A 19161-nucleotide genomic window follows, 5' to 3' on the forward strand; every position below is an offset into this window, starting at 1 on the left:
GGTTAAACCAATTCACTCTTATTTTAATTTTGAATATGCATTTATAATCCTAGACTGACATATAAGTAGAGTGACACACAATGAAATAGTCCACTTCTCGGAATATGTGACAACTATAACCAACAACCAAAAGGGAAAAAAAAAAAAAACTTACCCTATTGTGGCTTAAGGTAAATGTTACTTTTTCAAGCTCATACAATGTGGGTGGATCGGAGCTAACTGAGACTGAAATTACTGAAGATATGACTTTTTGCTCTTCTTCAGAATTGTGATAACTTTGTGGTTCCAATAAAAAGTTTTCAGATGATGAAAGCAAGGGGCCAATGCTCTTGTAATATAAAAATACAACTGCAACATTGCCTATCAATCAAATAAATATATGTAGTGAGGTTTTTATAAGACAAAAAGTAGTTAAGCTCTTAAAATAAACATAAAAATTAAGTAGACAAAACTTTGACTCTAAGGAAGTCATAGGAATCCAGAAACTGAACTGTGAGCCACAGTGAGCTTCTTTTTACTTTACCAAACCACATGAAGACCTAGATTCACTGATATCTACAAACCCCAAAACGATTATGAACTGAGCATCCCCTCTGCACAAACTACACTGAAGAGAAAGATAGTCCTAAATAAACCTACAAGCAAATCTTGACTAAGAACCAACATTATAAAGTGCACTCACTTGAAAGAAAAAATCGTATCATCACTTTCATGTGCAATTATGTGGGAGCGATATGGGGAGAAAATTAAAGGCTTTTAGAAATTTAAAAAGTATACATATATATACATATATAAAGATATATATAACTTTTAACCAATCCATTATTTGAGATGAAACTGGGAGTGAAAAAATGTCTTACAAAGTCTTGGTTAAAGATGAAAACTTATCCAACGATAATTTAAAAATCTGTTTTTGCCTGTCACTGAAAGAAAACAGAAGGTAAAGTAGAAATGGAGCAATTCAGTTACGACATAAGAGAACTTTATAACGTTCTGTACTGTATGGAATAAAAAATGTAAGTCTTTTTATTTTTCAAAGATAGTTTAGAATTGAACAAGTTGGAATATGGAATGGGGTTTAAATTTATGACCAATGAAAGGGTTCCTATTTAATATGTATATCACTTAATTGCATATGCCCAAGTAGGAAATTTACTTACTTGAGAGGCAGCCATGTATTGTACCCCTTACACTCCCCAAATGCAATCCATCAGGACATCATACAATACTACAAAATCGTAACTACAAATGTTGATTATAGCAAATCAAAGGTTTGGACACTGCTAGACCACACTAATAGTATGCATTGGGTATGAGTTGCGAGTTGTGAGTTGTCAATGTGTATTGTTGGGCATGTTTTCTCTTAATCTAAGAAGGCAACATAAAATACATTGCTGAGACTTGCTACACCCAGATATATAACATACTGCATTTTCTTGAACTGCCAGCTTAGGAAATTTGTATTAAAAAGCAGTGAATGTCAGTACAACATGATTAGACTAGTGAAATTATGATCACTATTCCATCCTTTCTTATGGACACACCAGGGCATGGAGTAGGGCCTGGAAGCTTTTTTAATCAACAAATACTGTTCTAGCTGATGAACCTGTTCACGGGACAATGACTTCTCAGGAGTCACAGTAGGAAATGATCCAATATCAAAGGAAGGATCAAAAGAAAATATGGATTTTTAAAGTATTTAATGTCAATTTTTCACTTTGAGTAGAGTACCACAGTGAATGTGCCAAAATCCCTTTCTCTTCCCTTATGAACACTGTTTTAGGATCTGTCTTCTCATCATTCTGAATCTTTTCAGTTACCAAAATTTTGGATTAATTCCAGGCCTGATCTAACTTTCAACTCTCTTAACAAATCTGTAAGTTCGATGAAATGCTAGCAGTTCATTCACTACTGAGACTAAAACGTTAAAAGTCACTTGAAAAGAATAAGTAATTTCCTATTACATCATCATTTAACCTTCAATTTTCTTCTTCCAAATGTTTATTCTTATGTTTCTGACTCTATGATGTTGCTAATATGTGATGATGTTATCTGACCTTACCTAATTTCAAGATACAATCTTGAATTTAATACATTGAATGTACATCTGAGTATTTACTTAATGAAAATCACTGTTTTAAGTTCTGGGGAGTTTACTTTAGAATTAATTCTTGTTCCATAACTTCTCTTTTTTTATATTTAAGCTTTTCTGTTTTACTTCCATTTTTTTCTTTCTTTCTTTTTTTTTTTTTTTTTTTTTTGGTTAAATGAAGGAAGTCTTTTACTACTTTGGTCCATGAATTATATCCCAGACTATTTGGAAAACATTGAACTTGTTGGAGTTAAATTCCAAGATCAATTTTGCTCAAAAAGACCTTGCAATGAAGTCCCTTAGGCAATGATTGTTCTCAGCCTGTTTTATTGTTTTGTTTTTTTTTTTTTCTGAAGAGAATGACTAAAAACACCTTCTCAATAGTGCTTCTGTATATTGTTATCTAAATATCCTAACTTCATATTTTTTAAAATTTACAGAATCTCTTTCCAATAGTCTATTTACATTTTATTATAAAATCATAGTTGAGAGTATTGAATTTTCTCTAACTTATTCTAAACCCCTTTTCCTAACTCTATTTAATAATAATCCACACTACAAAGGAAGGTTTAAAATTCACGTATGCCCTATGGCCCATTCTATTTCTTGACGATTTAATGGCTCTGTGCCTGTTCTAAATCATGCATGTGTTTAATGAATGGATTTTGTTAATAAAGGGATAATCATATTGGAAATTTTGAGAGTATTTGATCATTTTGTTAAATTTGATGTGGGTTTTTTTTTTTTAATTTTTTTTTTCCTGGCAGAGTTAGACAGTGAGAGAGAGAGACAGAGAGAAAGGTCTTCTTTCTGTTTGTTCACTTCCCTAATGGCCGCTATGGCTGGCGCTGCGCCGATCTGAAGCCAGGAGCCAGGTGCTTCCTCCTGGTCTCCCATGAGGGTGCAGGGGCCCAAGCACTTGGGCCATCCTCCACTGCCTTCCCAGGCCACAGCAGAGAGCTGGACTGGAAGAAGAGCAACCGGGACAGAATCTGGTGCCCCAACTGGGACTAGAACCTGGTGTGCCAGTGCTGCAGGCGGAGGATTAGCCAAGTGAGCCACGGCGCTGGCCAAATTTGATGTGTTGTTAAGACATAACTTTGAGCAAAACACATTGCCTTTAGTTTTGAGATCTGGTATTAATATCCCTTTTAAGTATCAGTTTATAAATATCTTTAGTAAATATAACAAAGTTATCATCTAATCAGAATCTTTTTTAGATATTAATACCATAATAATTTCATCATCTGTCATTTTAATAGGTATTTTTAATGTCTTTTTCTGACTTTGAAACATTATTCAAATTGTCTTTGAAATTTCAACAGTATAACATATTCTTTGTGCTTGACTAATTAGAATATGGTAGCATAGGGTAAGAGCCAACAGCTCAATGGCAGAAAATGACAAGACAAGATGGAGGGGATAATAGTGATGGACTGAGGAAAAAATTCCACATCAGTTTAGTAAAAGCAAAACAAAACACAAGATGAATGTGCTTCTTGTTTTTGAACAAGGGAGAAAACACAGGTTTTTATAAAATACTATCTATATATGAGACTATACTCTTGTGTGTTGTATATGTTTTTCACTTGTATTTGTGAGCATCCTCACATTTGTTGAGAAATATTGCAATTCATGTTTTCCCTAGGTAATACATTTTTATCTATGTGGAAACAATAACAACAAAATTTATACTGTTGCCAGAGATTTTTCTAAGTGCATTGCACTGAGAGCATATAAATTGTTAAATTAAAAATAGTTGGAGTCCTACCATTGGAATCATATGCAGCTTTTCTCTTTGGGATTATCTTTACATAATCTCCGTCCACATTCATATGGGGATGAGTATGTTTCATGTGATATGAATCAAAAAAGAAAGCTTTGAGAGCTGAAAAAAACCATGAAAATCATATAAAGTCCCTGAAATTAACTTAATACTCATAACTGACATATGTATTCATTTAGAGACATTTCATCCATCATAATTGTATTCAACTTCTTGAACAGGATAATTCATATTTTAAAAATCTGACTCAAGTTTTAATTTTTGATTTTAGTATGATACTCATGGTTTAACTTAATTTAATGCTGATTCATTTATGTGTACTCATTTATGTGTACTCAAGGGAGCTGTAAGTCATAATGACTAACACAAAGACAAGCATCTACAATATTTTGTTTAACATACATATACAGATACTATGTAAAATATAGCAATATCTACAAAGTGACTGTATTGAACTCATGAATGATGATTCCTTTATTTCATGTATTTTCAACTTTTTCATACAGCAACATCATAGAAAAGTAGGGCACTTTTATGTTATATTGCTGACAACCTTGATTTTGAGTAAGTGGTGAATCCTAATCAAATTATTTTTGTTTATTTACTCTTACATATCAAAATGTCACCAATAAATGTGTAATAAAGATATATACAATGATGGGGCTGGCATTGTGGCACAGCAGTTTCAGCTGCAGCTTACAATGCTGGCAGCCCAGTTCTGAGTATCAGTTTGGGTCTTGGGCTTTTGGTCCAGCTTCCTGTGAATACATCTGAGAAGGCAGCAAAAGGTGGCCCAAAGTACCTGGGCCTCTAACACCTATGCGGGAGACTAGAATGGCTCCTGGCTTGGCCCTAGCCTATCCTGAGTTGTTGCTGCCATTTGAGGAGTGAACCTATCTGAGGAAGGAACCAGTAGTTGGAAAATCTGTCTATATATATCTCACTCCACCTTTCAAGTGAATCGATCAATAAATTAGTAACCATTTAAAAAAAAAGATGTATGCAGTGAATATTTCATATAATGTACCCTGTTTCTTTATGATAACTTTATAGGCATCCTTATTCAAGATTTTGAATGCTTTAAGCAGGAAAGTGCCAGGGCTGGTACTGTGGCACAGCAGGTTAAGCCACAACCTGAAAAATGACATCCCATATAGGTGGCTGATTGAGTCACTGCTGCTCCACTTCTGAACCAGCCCTCTGCCAGTACATCTGGGAAAGCAGCTGAAGATGGCTTAAGTTCTTGGGCCCAGCACCCATGTCTTTCTCTCTCTCTCTGTCTCTGTCTCTGTCTCTTTCTGTCTCTCCCTCTCTCTCTTTCTCCTTCTGTGTAACTCTGATTTTGTGTAACTCTCACTTTCAAGTAAATAAATAAATCTTTTAAAAAGAAAAAAAAAAGTGCTAGTGCATGAGGCAGGAAAAATCTAATTCACTATGTTGATCACTTCATATTATCAAAACAAAGCATTCCCAAAGAAAAATTTAATTCTACTACATCTAGAAGGTCTGATGTAATGCTCAAGGTTAAAGCTTCTAACAAGTCATGAGATAACTGACTCAAAATGACAATGGAGTCATGCATTCTGAGAACTGCAATGCTAAACACTTTCCAACAGAAAACAGTAGACATGCTATGAAAGAGATACAGCATATATCTTTATCTTTTTTACTAGTGCTCCATTCATATCACTACCACTAATTTAATCAATAATATTTACATATGGCTTAGGAATGGCTTGATTGGAAAATTCAAATTGCTTTGCTCTTTGCTTCTTACCTATATCACTTGAATTCGTATCAAACTGAGTAGTCTTTTGGAAGTTCTGAGATGCTCTTAAGGTAACTTGTTCAGCAGTGTGCATCAGTTTTGTAAGATGAGTTCTCCTACGATTCACAGATAACTTGTCCCAAACTATGAGCGCATCCCTCTGAACAAAATTATTCATGGTTTTTACAAATTCCTATTGAAAAAAAAGTGTGTTTTCATAAATATTAAAGTTATACTCTAATTACAGATATAAAGAAAAATTTAAACCTCAAATGCATAAAAAGTTAAAGCTCAACATACGTACAGTAAGAGTTGAATTAGAAAGAGTGTCCTCGGCTGGGGCAGCATTATTCATGTGACCTAGTATTGAGGATGCTTCAGCTAATATTTCTGTATATGTAATTATATCTGTTGGTGAAAGATTTGTCACAGAATTTCTATAGACTTCTTGTAGCAAAGCCACAGGTTCATCTATGGATCTAATCTGAGGAAAAATGAGTCCAAACAAAAGAAACCAATTTAGAGTTCTACTGGAGGTTTTCAAGAATAAATCTTATATCTTAAATTTATTCTCAGGTTGGTTTTGTCCTATACAGAAATAAATAGTCAAATTAAACTAAACCATAGCATATAGCACTGAAACCTGAGTTTGCATACATAGATTAGCAAATAACTAAAACATGCAGAGGTTACTTTAGAAAAGAAGCATGACAGGTTTGAGTTGATTATTTAAAATAATGCTTCTTTATCATAATCATGTCCTAGCCAATGAATTGATCTTAATCTTTAAACTCCTTAATATTTATATTAATATCCTAAATAGTAAATTATGGCTTAATATGAATTATATTTTAATTAGCCATGAAACATTTTTTATAATGTGATTAAATGAAATTTGTTTTAGCTGGTAGTTGATTACTTATATTGAGATTCACACTTTGAATCACATGAACAATATGTTCATTTATGAACGTCTTTATTCGCTTTAAAAAGATTTACTTTGAAGTACAAAATCTGGTTGCATTCAAGCAAGTCTCCTCAAAATGGATCTGGAATAAAAGTACATGTTTTACTATCTTATTCATCTACTCTCTTCATATGTTGAAAATAAGTCTCTAGTATAAGGAGTAATGAAAAGGCAAAAGAAATTAAACATGTAAAAGTCTTCGTCAAATTTTGGGAATTTTCAAATTAATTCTGTCTGTGATGCAAACATAATACTTAGATGTCTATATGAAAACAGTTTCAACTCTACATGAATTGCAAATGCCAGTTACTTTTCTTGAAGCTTGACATTGGAGAAAATGTTTTAAGTGAGATCAAATGTCAAAATAAAATAAAATTTTAACTCAAATAGACTACTTACTTTTGCTAAAGTTTTATTAATATTTGCAGCAATACAGGCATTATCTATATGACAGTTTGTATCAACATTCTCTGTGGAAAAATAAAAGGTTAAAATATCATGTAGGATCTCTGTCTTTAATGTGCTGTACACTGTTATTTAATGCTATAACTAGTACTCCAACAGTATTTTTCACTTTGTGTTGCTATGTGGGGGCAAACTGTTGAAATCTTTGCTTAATATATACTGAATGATCTTCTGTATATAAAGAGAATCGAAAATGAATCTTGATGTGAATGGAAGGGGAGAGGGAGCGGGAAAGGGGAGGGTTGCGGGTGCGAGGGAAGTTATGGGGGGGGAAGCCATTGTAATCCATAAGCTGTACTTTGGAAATTTATATTCATTAAATAAAAGTAAAAAAAAAAAAAAAAGAAAAAGAAAAAGAAAAGGTTATGTAGTAAGTTTTTAACAATATTTTCCTAAGGTGATTACATTGATTCCAATGGTTTTGCTCACCTATTTAAATATTAAAAGTACATTTTTTATCACTTTAGCTTCCTTTTCAGTTTTAGAAAATCCAGTATTTTACAGTAAATGAAAGAAAATTTTAAGGAAAACGGTATGTTAAAAACATAAAGTATGTTGTCTACATCTTTCATTAAACAAAGCAATATCGTTCTTTTCAATTTTCTAGACAATAAAGGAATGCAGGCACAAATCTTAGAATGAATAGCTATTTGACACTTCACAACTGTGTAGTGCTTATTTTACATAGTTGTTTGACAGTACATAAAATTTGATAATATAATTTACCTTGGCAGTAAGTGCCATCATTAGGTGTGAACTGGGATTTTCCTGTGGATGACTGATAGCCTTCTTTGCAGGAGCAATTATACCCACCAATCACATTTTCACATACTGCATGATCTCCACAGACACCTGGTTCACTGCACTCATCTATATCTGGAAAGATTTGAAAAAATAATGTTTCAGTTTCATACACATAAAGTTGTTACCTTGTAGGTAATATGAGGATATGTCAACAAGTTCATAGAAAAAAGGAAATAAAATACAAGTTGATTTTGGTGGAAAAAATTGAAATCCATGCATAATATAACATAATATACATTTTCCAAGGACTTTTGGGAAGACCTTTGTAATATAACTTATAGTTAGTGATTTCATTAAAAATTTGCACACCAATCTAAGGAAAACCATAATTTGCCAAAAGGCAGAGAATATTTATCTGCATATATTTCTTAACTCCAATTTGACACATCTATTTTGACAAAAATTTTGAAAATGCTATTCATGGACTCCAAATTGCTTTCTCAAAAGAATGATTCATCAACAAAGTCATTAAATTAATTTCCATCATTGACAATGTAATATTTAGTCCATATTTAATAGGGATTCAATTTTAAAAGTACATTTCAAATTGCTTTCCACTGTTAAACTAAATGAATTGTAACAACTCAGTTTAAAGTAATCTTGAAAACAAAAAAAGAATAACTGACTTTCTTTATAAAGCTTCAGTTTTCTTCTAAGTTAACTTAAAGTGTAATAGGATATGTGATTCAGCTTCCTTAGAATTTTAGCGTACTTTATTACTTTTATACAAGTTATATAATTCTATGGTTTTTAATATGCAATCAATATGGATAAAGTAATAAATTATATGGAATTAAGTCTTAAATGCTCAGTAACCATATATTGAAGCCACTGGGCTTTAAACTCACATAAGTTACATTTGCAATTTAAAATTTTACACACTACAGTGAAATACGCTTTAAAGTTATAAATACAACGCAAATATCTACTATAAGAAGTAATGCTCCCAAGAAGCTGAAGATTCCAAATCATTACTTTAAATTAATGCAAAGGCTTTTGTGTCCCTAGTCAAGTTCTGAAATATTAGGGATACTTTTTGCTAGATTAATTAATCAATATTATAATATTAAAGCTATAATTTTAATTTTTACTAAATTTATAGGTGGTACTGTACTGTTCCTCAGTATGAAAAAGGGTAGCATAATCAAAGTATCATTTAAATGTCACCTAGATAGTTATCTTAAATTCAGCTACTCCTAATTTCTCACTTAACTGTACAACAAAAGCATGAAAGGTGATGCCACCAGGTTTAAAAAGATAAAACCCAGGTCTGAAAGAAATTTAGAAAACCTCAATATGTTTACAGTCTGTTCTACCCAGAAACTTGGGTATATTATTGCAAATTAGGGACACTATTGTAGCTCCTTCATCCTGCTTCTCCTCATTTCTACATGTTTTCAGAAACTACCTACCCACCAAAGCAAATGGACAGAAAATAAATTAGGGGAAAAACAGCAGCGGGTTAACTGTTGGGATACACAGAACCAACAAAGAAAGCATTCTTGATTGGACCAAAAAACCAAAAGAACACAGAGGGTAGTGTGGACTAAGGTCACTATTTTTTCATAAAATCAATGAAGTAAAAAGCATATCAGACTAAAGGCAATATATGGTATTTTTGGAGCAGAGCAGTTGAAGAAACACATGTTGTACCCAACTTGCAAAATGCCCCAATGAAAGTATGAATAAACTCATGAAGTATCATAACAATTTATTTCATAGGCAAGACAACTAGAATATTCTTTGAACACCCATGTTTTGTGGTTTTAGTTACTTCTATGGATGACAGTAAGCGAGGTGTTGATTTCTTACAATTTCAGATGCATTATGCTCTTGGGAACTTCAGCCCAAACCCAATCTCTGAGCAAAATAAATTCTTGGCGCTACAAACTCACTTTCCACCCAATAATTTGCACTTTTCCCCAAGCATACACAATCTCATTGCTCATAACTGGCTCTGTTTCAGCTTTTTCCTGTGTCTCCTCCATACCCATTGGGGTTTCTTTGGTGTTTCTGTTCTATTTCAAGCCCTCCTACTTCACTCACTTGGCTGGTTGGTATTCCAGCATGTCAGACTTGGACCAAGTAGAGTATTTCAGCTTCTGAATTCTCCAAGTGACAATATGGTAATCTGTAAAAATAGTAAGGAGGTAGTATCCTGGCATACTAACATTTGATAGTAAGGTTATGCAAGTTTTTATATTCAGACTCCAAATTTTATGAAATAATATTAATCATCCCATAAAATTAATGCTTTTCTTTAAAAAAAAATATTTATTTGAAAGTCAGAGTTACACAGAGAGAGGAGAGGCAGAGAGAGAGAGAAAGAGAGAGAGAGAGAGAGGTCCTCCATCTGCTGGTTCACCCCCAATTGGCTGCAGTGTCCGGGGCTGTGCCGATCTGAAGCCAGGAGCTAGGAGCTTATTCCAGGTCTTCCACATGGGTGCAAGGGGCCCAAGGACTTGGGCCATCTTCCACTGCTTTCCTGGGTCATACCAGAGAGCTGGATTGGAAGTGGAGCAGCCCAGACTCAAACCAGCACCCATATGGATACTGGCATCGCAGGTGGCGGCTTTACCCTCTAAGCCACAGCGCTGACCCCTAATTCTTTTTAAAATGTCATCTGGCTTACTCTTTGTTTCTATAACTTTTCATTGAAATCTGGAAACCTCTTTCCCCACTTGTAAAATGCTGGTCTTTGGAACTGCTTCTCTTGGACACTGAAGACCTGAAGTTTAATTTTCTGTGATTTCAAGGGGGAGGAAAATAAGTATGAGGCTAAATTTCAGCCAAAATCTTCTACAGAAAAATTATGTTTATCTGTGGAAAACAATATCTGAATATGGCCTCAAGGTCAAGAATTTTATTTGGGTCAACTCTTGCCCTGCATTGGAGTCTTCCATTTTTCTATTTACAGCCCTTGAATGACAAGAATTAACAGGTCTGTCAAACTGAAGACAGCTTAAACTTCCAGATCTGAAGCAGCCCACTAAAAAGTAAAGGCGGGGTCTGGATTGAGTTCCCAGCTTCTGTCCTTATCCAAAGCTGGATGTTTGCACATTAGAGAAGTGAACCAGTGGATGAAAGCCCTCATCTCTTTCTCTAATAAATGTATTTTTAAATTTATGGTTTTCTGTTCAAATTCCTTTGGATTACCATAGTGTATACCAAAAAAGTACTACAGTGCTGCATTGCTTCTTGAAAAAGTTTAATGCTTGTTTAAGGTTTATTTTATTTATTTGAAAGACAGTTACAGAGAGAGGTAGAGACACAGAGAGAGCAGTCTTCCAATGGCCACAGCTGAGCAAATCTCCCACGTGAGCGCAGGGAATCAAGCACTTGAGCCATCTTCCACTGCTATCCCAGGCACATTAGCAGGGAACTGGGTAAGAAGTGGTCAGCTGGGACTCAAAGCAGTGCCCATATGGGATGCTCGCGCCACAGGTCAGGGCTACTGAGAATTGGGTTTTAAAATAGTTATTGTGTTTACTGTCTACTGGCAATTGATAAAACACATCTTTTCAAACTTAGGACCTTCCCATGTATCTCAGTAGAAATAAGTATTGGGAGCGTTTTAAATTATAAATATATTATGTCTGCTTAAATTGTTGGCATTCAGTCATCAGTGTGCATATTTTCTTGATTCTGTGGTTTTTTTTTTTTCTAGTATAGAAATTCTCTGCTCAAGGATTGTGAACAGAGAAATGTAGTCCATTGTGAATTGAGGAATATTAAAAGTAAACACGATAGATGAAAAGGCATTTGTCTTCTAGAGACAAGGGACAATTGCAATGGAGAATTTATTAAAAGTGCATTAAATTGCAGCAGTGATTAAGATATTACAAGTTAGATTTCTTCACTGACTGGAACATCTCAACTAACGCTTTCAAAGCTATGCTATTAGAAATTAGCAAGTAAAGGTAACATACACACATTATATGACAATCTAAGAACACTAGCCACACAGCTTGAGAAGCACAAATAGAATCACTGAATGTTTTCTGGGAAGAACGTCATAGATTCCTATTTCCTGAATACATTATGATGTTTCTATATTATAATATATTTGGCAAACACTAGATATAATATTTGTCCAACAAGCATGGTATTAAAGTATTATTTCTCTCTGTCTCTGTGTCTCTTTCAGATAAATAGAAAAAATTAAAAATCAAAATGTTCTGTAGCTTTGCAAAGCTTGATCCACTGTTTTTGTGTAATTCAGTGTGAGATTTAAAGGGTCCACCCATTTAAGTCCCCTGTAGAAATAGTGGCTTGTGAGAAATAAGACTGTGATTTGAGTTCTTTTTTTTTTTTTTTTTTTTTTTGTACATGTGTGACTCTGAAGTAACCCGGAACCTTCCTCAACCATCAAATGAGGATAATAAAATCTTCTCTGTTTATTTAATAGAATAGGTGTTGAGAAGCATAGGCACATGCATTTCACTGATGAGTTTAGTTTGAGCATACCTCTCAACTTATCATTAGCAGACACTTCCTTCGTCTACTGATGAGATACACATTAGGGAATTAATCAAAGACTGTAGGGAAATCTACATTAATTTGAATATTTCTCTTTTCAACAACCATGTATGGTGGAAGCAGTACATCATATCTGTCTGTGTTGCATATGTAGTTCTGAGTTCTACATCCATCTTTGATAAAATTCTCTGGGATTCAATTCCTACATCAGTTTATGGATTATATGTCATAACTATACTTATTAAGTTGAACATATTTAGACATAATTAATATAATTTATAATTACTTAATTACTTTCAAAGTTAAAATCTTTCTATATAAGGAGTTTGATTTTGAAAATTGCTTTTTAAGTTTCTAAGTAATCTTTTTACCCCAACTATAATCCAAATTTTACAGGATCAGCACATGGGCATCCAAATACAATAGAAAAATATTTAAACAAAATATTCTATATATCTCTCCAGATTCAAAATAAGTGATTCCTATCTAAGGGGCTAAGTTGAAATTATTGTCTTTACAGAAGACATTTAGTAAACCTGAGATGATTTTCTAAACTCAAATGCAGTGTTCATAGATCCAATGCTGACTTCATTGTGACTAATTTTTATCCAGACAGTAGTAAAACAACCAGCACAACTCTTTTGTAAGTAGTGACAATCAGAAAAAAATGTAGAATCACTCACAGAGTACATATGTATGAAAATAACAGTATCTCATGATGCAAATGACAATTTTCTAGAATATATATTGTTTCCCAGTGAAAATATTTAGTTTGTCATCATGCTAGATTGTATGACTCCTTTTTAAAATTGTAATTGATTTGATTTTCTCAAAGCAAAGCTGTTTCTTATATCATTGGATAAATATTTCATAGCAATTGATAATTAAACACTGGCTACATTGAGGATTAATTTTGACATTTTGTGAAACTATTTAACCACTAAGATACAGTTAGTGTCTCAAAGAATTTGATTTATATATGATTTAATCTGTAGAGATAATAAGCAATAAGAGAAAGATACAAACTTTAAGTTAGATATTTGAACTTACCTATGCAGATTGTTCCGTCATTGGTGATAAACTTGTCTTGGTTACTGCTGGATCTAAAACCAGGTGTACACATACAATAATAACTTCCCTCTGTGTTAGTGCAATTAGCATTTTCACCACAGGACTGGGTTAAATTTCCACACTCATTATCATCTGTGGGCACACAGCAATTTAAAAGCATTATTTTGATTTTATTGACATGAATTTCTACCATATCAAATGTTTTAGACTATTAAGTAGTTTTAGATAATCTGATATTTATAATTAAATTTAACTAAACAATCTACATCCCAAAATAGCCCTAATCTGGTGTGTAATATCAAACTTTCTTTGTAGTTGAAAGACCAAACAAGATCTCATTTCAAAAGTTTTAAGTTTTATATATAAACTTTGTATAAAACTTGTCAGTAAATATCCAATCATCTCTGAATTTCCAGCGCTTTTCCTAGTCAGTCAAAAGCAATCATAACTGACATGTTCTTGTCATGTTCTATATATTTTTATCATTTGTTTCCCAGAAGAATTTGCATTACTAGGTCTTCATTTATTTAGTGAATTTATTAACAATTATATGCCTTATATTGTTCTACAGAAGAGTCATAATACAAAACAAATTGTACCTCAACTAAGGTAGTTCTTCAGCTCAATATAATCACCTCTGAGAACTTTTTTTTTTCAAATCTACTTATTTGAAATATAAAACTGTTTTCTGATTTTCAAAAGACTTTGTGGCTCTTTATCTTTTCTGGTAAATCACGTTGTAAGAGTGTAAGGATGAGAACCACAGTCTAGTAGTTTCTTTTTCCCCAGCTGCTTTTATCTTATTCACTGAATCCTTATACAAGCTCTAGGATGTGGGTGTCTTCTTTAACTGATGAGAAAAAGGGAGCAGAACGAGCCCAGGCCTAACATCTCACAGTTCTATATTTGTGTTGCAGTATCAGGCCTCTTCCGACTTTACCACTGCACCTTCTGGCCATGCTGTGTTACAATCTCATGGCTCTTTGCTAGCCCCTACCACACGACCTGACTTAGAGCGTACAAGTAAGGGAAGGGTTTTGCGCTCCCCCTAGAGGCCAACAATTTCAAGACACACGGGAACGAAAGAGCTCTCAAAGGCCATAGAGCCAAGCAGGTAAATTTAGTTTGACTCTACCAGGTGTCAGACACTGGAAAATGGTGTAGCTTGCGATACTGTGACGTATGCACTTCACTTAAAAGGTTTGAAATTTAAAAGTTTGAAAAGTGTATTTAAAACTCTTCTTTCAGCTTTAGCATTTGGCCATGCAATTATTACTCCAAAATTAAGGCATATGGAGGTTGGGGGGTTAAGAAAAATTGCTGAAAATGTGAACATAGGGTCAATAAATTGCAAATGGTCTTATATAAAATGCTGAACAGTTAATATTTTATTAACATTTACACATTTGTCTTGTCTGTTATTTATAAATGAATATCTTATATGACTGTATGAGAGGAGTTCAAAAATTTCTTGGAAATTATAAATTCTGGAAAACTTACAAAGTTTTTAAATTTTTTGCATTAAAAGAAACCTACTTCTTAATTCCATTTTCAAAAAACTTTTTGAAGTATCCTTGTATGGCTCTATATAATATGTATTCAGAAGGTAGACATATATGTTTATGAATGTGTACAATAGAAATTAAACTAATATGAAAATTAACTGAGAATACCTCACAAATTTAACACAAGCACCTAAATCAAATAAAAAAATCCATCCACATTGGGTTTATTCTATAATTTAGTTACTCAAATATTTATGGAGTTTCCCAATCCCCATATGTGAAGATATCTATAGTGGGAAATAAATGAAATTAATCAAAAAGTCAGGATCTGTGCCCTGATGTCCAAGTTCACATTCTAAAATCAAGTTAACACAGAAGCACATAATTGAATTTTTATTAAAATAAAAGTTTTCATTTTATTTCTAAATTCGACTCCCTTCACAGCATATTGGGAGAAGTTTATATTAAACTTTAAAAGAAATTGTGTTATCAGACCAGTTATTGGAAATGGAGAGTGATGAGAATTGTATCCCTTGTGGTATACAGTGGAACAAATGATATGCAAAAATGCAGAGAAGGACTCACTGGATTTGAAGTATTGGTCAGAGTCCAAGAAAATGAACTACTTTATACCATCTAGCTATATTTCTAAAAATCAATTAACATATCAATATGTTATTTAACTACAACTATTTTACTAATTTAGGGTAACATATTAATAGGCAGAAAATCACAAAGTTTGGTACTGATTTTTGCACCTTTTCTTACAGTAAGATTTTGAACACCTGATCTCTTAGCTTCCCTATCAAGACTTTAGAAATAAAAATATTCCCTTATCTTTCTCCCAATCTTCTGGATGGTATATACGAATTTATTATTCCCTAATGGTTGGACTCAAATCTTGTTCAGTAAAATACCACTTATCTGAAAGTAACCTCTCTTCTCTCAAGATAGTGGAGATAGGCAAGAAATCATCTTTGCAAAGTAATATATAAATATTAGTTATTTAAATAGCTTTTAACTTTTCAGTGTCCAGCTTCCTAAAAATTAATCTTCAAGGAGAAAGCTTCTTTGAATGGTAAAATATAGGAAAATAAAAACCTACTTCCTTTTTGTTCATTTTCTAATATTAAAATCAATTTACTAGTTACATTATCCCATTTCTATGTCTATATTTAATGTTTCTTGGGAGATTATAAAATAATACTTATATTAATATATAGGAAATATAAGATAAAAGAATAAGAAATAAGATTCACTAAGAATTGAAACATTCTCTATAATGCAGTTAAATTTACATGAATGTTAACATATTGTGGTATTTGTTAAATAGGAAAAACATTGGGCATTTTTCTCTTCTTGAATCATATTTGATACAATGAATTTGCATGAGAGAAACAAATGCATACTCAGCCCTTAATTAAATAGGATCCATGGCCTCTGGAAAAGATGTACAAAGACTCAAATCATTAGGTAGGAGTGTATGTAACAACTGTGTGTAAAAGATGAAAGAGTTATTTAGTAGAGCCCTGCTAACTCCGAGAAGGGAATGAGAGTCTGGCATCATTGTGGCACAGTAAATTAAACAACCATCTGTAATCCAGATGTCCCATATGAACCATGGGTAGGGTCCTTGCTGCTTTGCTTCCAATTCAGCTTCCTGTCAATGTATCTGATAAAGCAATGAAATATGGCCCAAATGCTTGGGGCCCCTGCACCCACCTGGGTAACCCTGATGGAGTTCCAGGTGTCTGGTTTGCCCTGGACTACTTCAGGCCTTTGTGACCATTTGGAAGAGTTCTCTCGCTCTCTCTCTCTTGCTCTTGCTCGCTCTCTGTTCCTGTGTGTGTGTGTGTGTGTGTAATCATGTTCAAATCTTTCTTTGAGTCATTTTCAGGTTAAAAGAGTGAAGACTATTCACAGGGGAGGTTTAGAAAGAGGAGTGATGCTAAAGGCATGAACAGAAATATAAGCCAAAGCCATCACAATCTACTCAGGCAAAGGAAATATCTGGTTTGAAAGCCTGGGAACCTGCAAGAGCAGCATAATTTAGAAGATAATTATTTTATTTAACACTGGATGTAAAGGTAGAGATTGTAGGGTAAGATCAATGCTAGTAGGAAAGTTCTGAACCGAGAAAACCCTTGATAAGAGTTTGGAACTATACTCTGTGGGTAGAGCATGGCCATTACAAAATTTACTGGAGAAATCTGATTGGAATTGAGCTTCTGATGAGTTTTTTGGGAATACAAGGAAAATTGGTTAAGATGTAAGTAGACATGGTAGAACACTACAAAATTTGAGTGAAGGAGAAAGAAGTAGGCTGTATTTCAGAAATGTTTAGGCTTTAAAATTCAATAACTTGAGGAACAGGATAGAAAGTATCCAGTATTAAACTAGGTTAGTCACAAGTTAAAAATTGTGTTATCTGGGTGGTGACTAAATGTAAATTTATACATACATGTACTGACTACTTGAAATTTTATATCCGTTGAGTCTTGAAGATTAGTTGGATACTTGAGTTGGCTCAAGAAGCAAAGATGACTCCCACATTCTCACTTGAAGGGATCTGCTAGATAAATTGATCCCTTTTCCAGCACAGGAAGAGGCAGAGAAGCTGCCTTCCATGTTAACACAGGGAGTTCACTTTTGAACATGAAAAAACTTAAGTATCTCAATTAACTGAGGACACTCAGATAGGGATATCGACGTTGGCTAGTGAATCATAGAGCCATAAATTTCCTAATCAGGAGGGAGAGCACAAAATTCTCTTCTCTTCCAGATGATGCAGATTCAAGAACACAGAACTGCTAGGCTCTGAGCAAGGTGCAAGCCTGCTGTCTTTTTGTTTGTTTGGTTGTTTTTTTTTTTTTTTTTTTTTTTGACAGGCAGAGTTAGATGGTGAGAGAGAGAGAGAGAGAGAGAGAGAGAGAAAGGACTTCCTTTGGCTCACCCCCCAAACGGCTGCTATGGCCAGCGCGCTGCGCCGATCTGAAACCAGGAGCCAGGTTTTTCCTCCTGGTCTCCCATGCGGGTGCAGGGCCCAAGCACTTGGGCCACCCTCCACTGCCTTCCCAGGCCACAGCAGAGAGCTGGACTGGAAGAGGAGCAACCGGGACAGAATCTGGCGCCCAACCGAGACTAGAACCCGAGGTGCCGGGGTGCCAGCGTTGCATGCAGAGGATTAGCCTAGTGAGCCACAGCGCTTGCCAAGCCTGCTGTCTTAATTGGGCCTTATTTCTGGAGGAATCCACCACTTGCTCTCCTTCCAACTCTTCCCATTTTGGTCTGTTTAAATGAGCCTGGCTACTGTCATTAGTATCTTTTTTTTTTTTTTCTTTGCATGTTTTTCTTGGGTTTGCCTCTTCTTACCAACTAAGTGATAAAGTCCAGGAGACTGAAGCTACATAGGGAAAATGGCTCAAGAGGACCCATTCACTGAATTTTGCTTTCAGCATTGACCAGAAGAATATATGGAGTTCCACATGGTTCAGTCTCACTTGCCACAAAGCTGCACAGAGATTTAAATAACAAACAGCTACATATGTCTGAAATAGCATATCTCAATATATTTTGGGCAATTTGAACATGTCATTGGGGTTAGTTACCTCTAAGTTTATATCAACAACTAGATCAGTATGACTCACAGCCGATATCTGAAAAGAGACAGGAAATGTATTTTTCAGGTATTCTGCTAAATGATCCATTTTATTTTATGTTTCCTCATTGCACCAATGATATTGACTCCATATTTTGCATGAGGAAATTAAAGCTCATGCCTTTTAAATTTTGCTGATTTAGAGAGAATCTGGTGGACACAACCTTCATACATGAGATTAGTTACCCTCAATGAGCTAGTTTCTTTCTCTCTTTTTGAATTGCTGAGTAACATGTTACTAAATAAGCCACAAATAATGAATATTGAATTCCCCAAATTCAAGAATGATGTTGAGTGCCATGATGAAGACACATGTTTGGCTACAAACTATATATTATACTGCCTTCTGTATATAGCAAAACAGAATTTTGCTTATTTTATAAGGCATTGGAACTTGAAAATATGAACAAGATTTTAGTTTGCATTCCACTTTTCAATCTATTGACTGAAGATGGGACAAATAATTAAGAAAGAGAAATATTCCCCTCCCTTTTCCTAGCATGTGAGATGTTATTGGCTACGCTCAAATTGACCACAACAACTTGAAGCCATCGAGCTTTCGCAGG

General features: G+C 34.1%; 1 protein-coding gene across 1 annotated transcript in view; it reads right to left on the reverse strand.

Annotated features, from left to right (window-relative positions):
* Nucleotides 1-19161, reverse strand: part of ADGRL4 (adhesion G protein-coupled receptor L4) — a 121524-nt gene that overhangs the window by 45024 nt on the left and 57339 nt on the right. Inside the window, exons 3-9 of the mRNA XM_062193410.1 lie at nt 13412-13564; nt 7805-7954; nt 7013-7083; nt 5951-6130; nt 5656-5839; nt 3864-3980; nt 155-360 (exon numbers count right to left, since the gene is read on the reverse strand). Of these exons, the coding sequence (XP_062049394.1) occupies nt 155-360; nt 3864-3980; nt 5656-5839; nt 5951-6130; nt 7013-7083; nt 7805-7954; nt 13412-13564 (1061 nt within the window). The remainder of the gene's footprint in view (nt 1-154; nt 361-3863; nt 3981-5655; nt 5840-5950; nt 6131-7012; nt 7084-7804; nt 7955-13411; nt 13565-19161) is intronic.

The sequence above is a fragment of the Lepus europaeus genome, chromosome 5, assembly GCF_033115175.1.
Source record: "Lepus europaeus isolate LE1 chromosome 5, mLepTim1.pri, whole genome shotgun sequence".
In the NCBI taxonomy this organism is placed as follows: domain Eukaryota; kingdom Metazoa; phylum Chordata; class Mammalia; order Lagomorpha; family Leporidae; genus Lepus; species Lepus europaeus.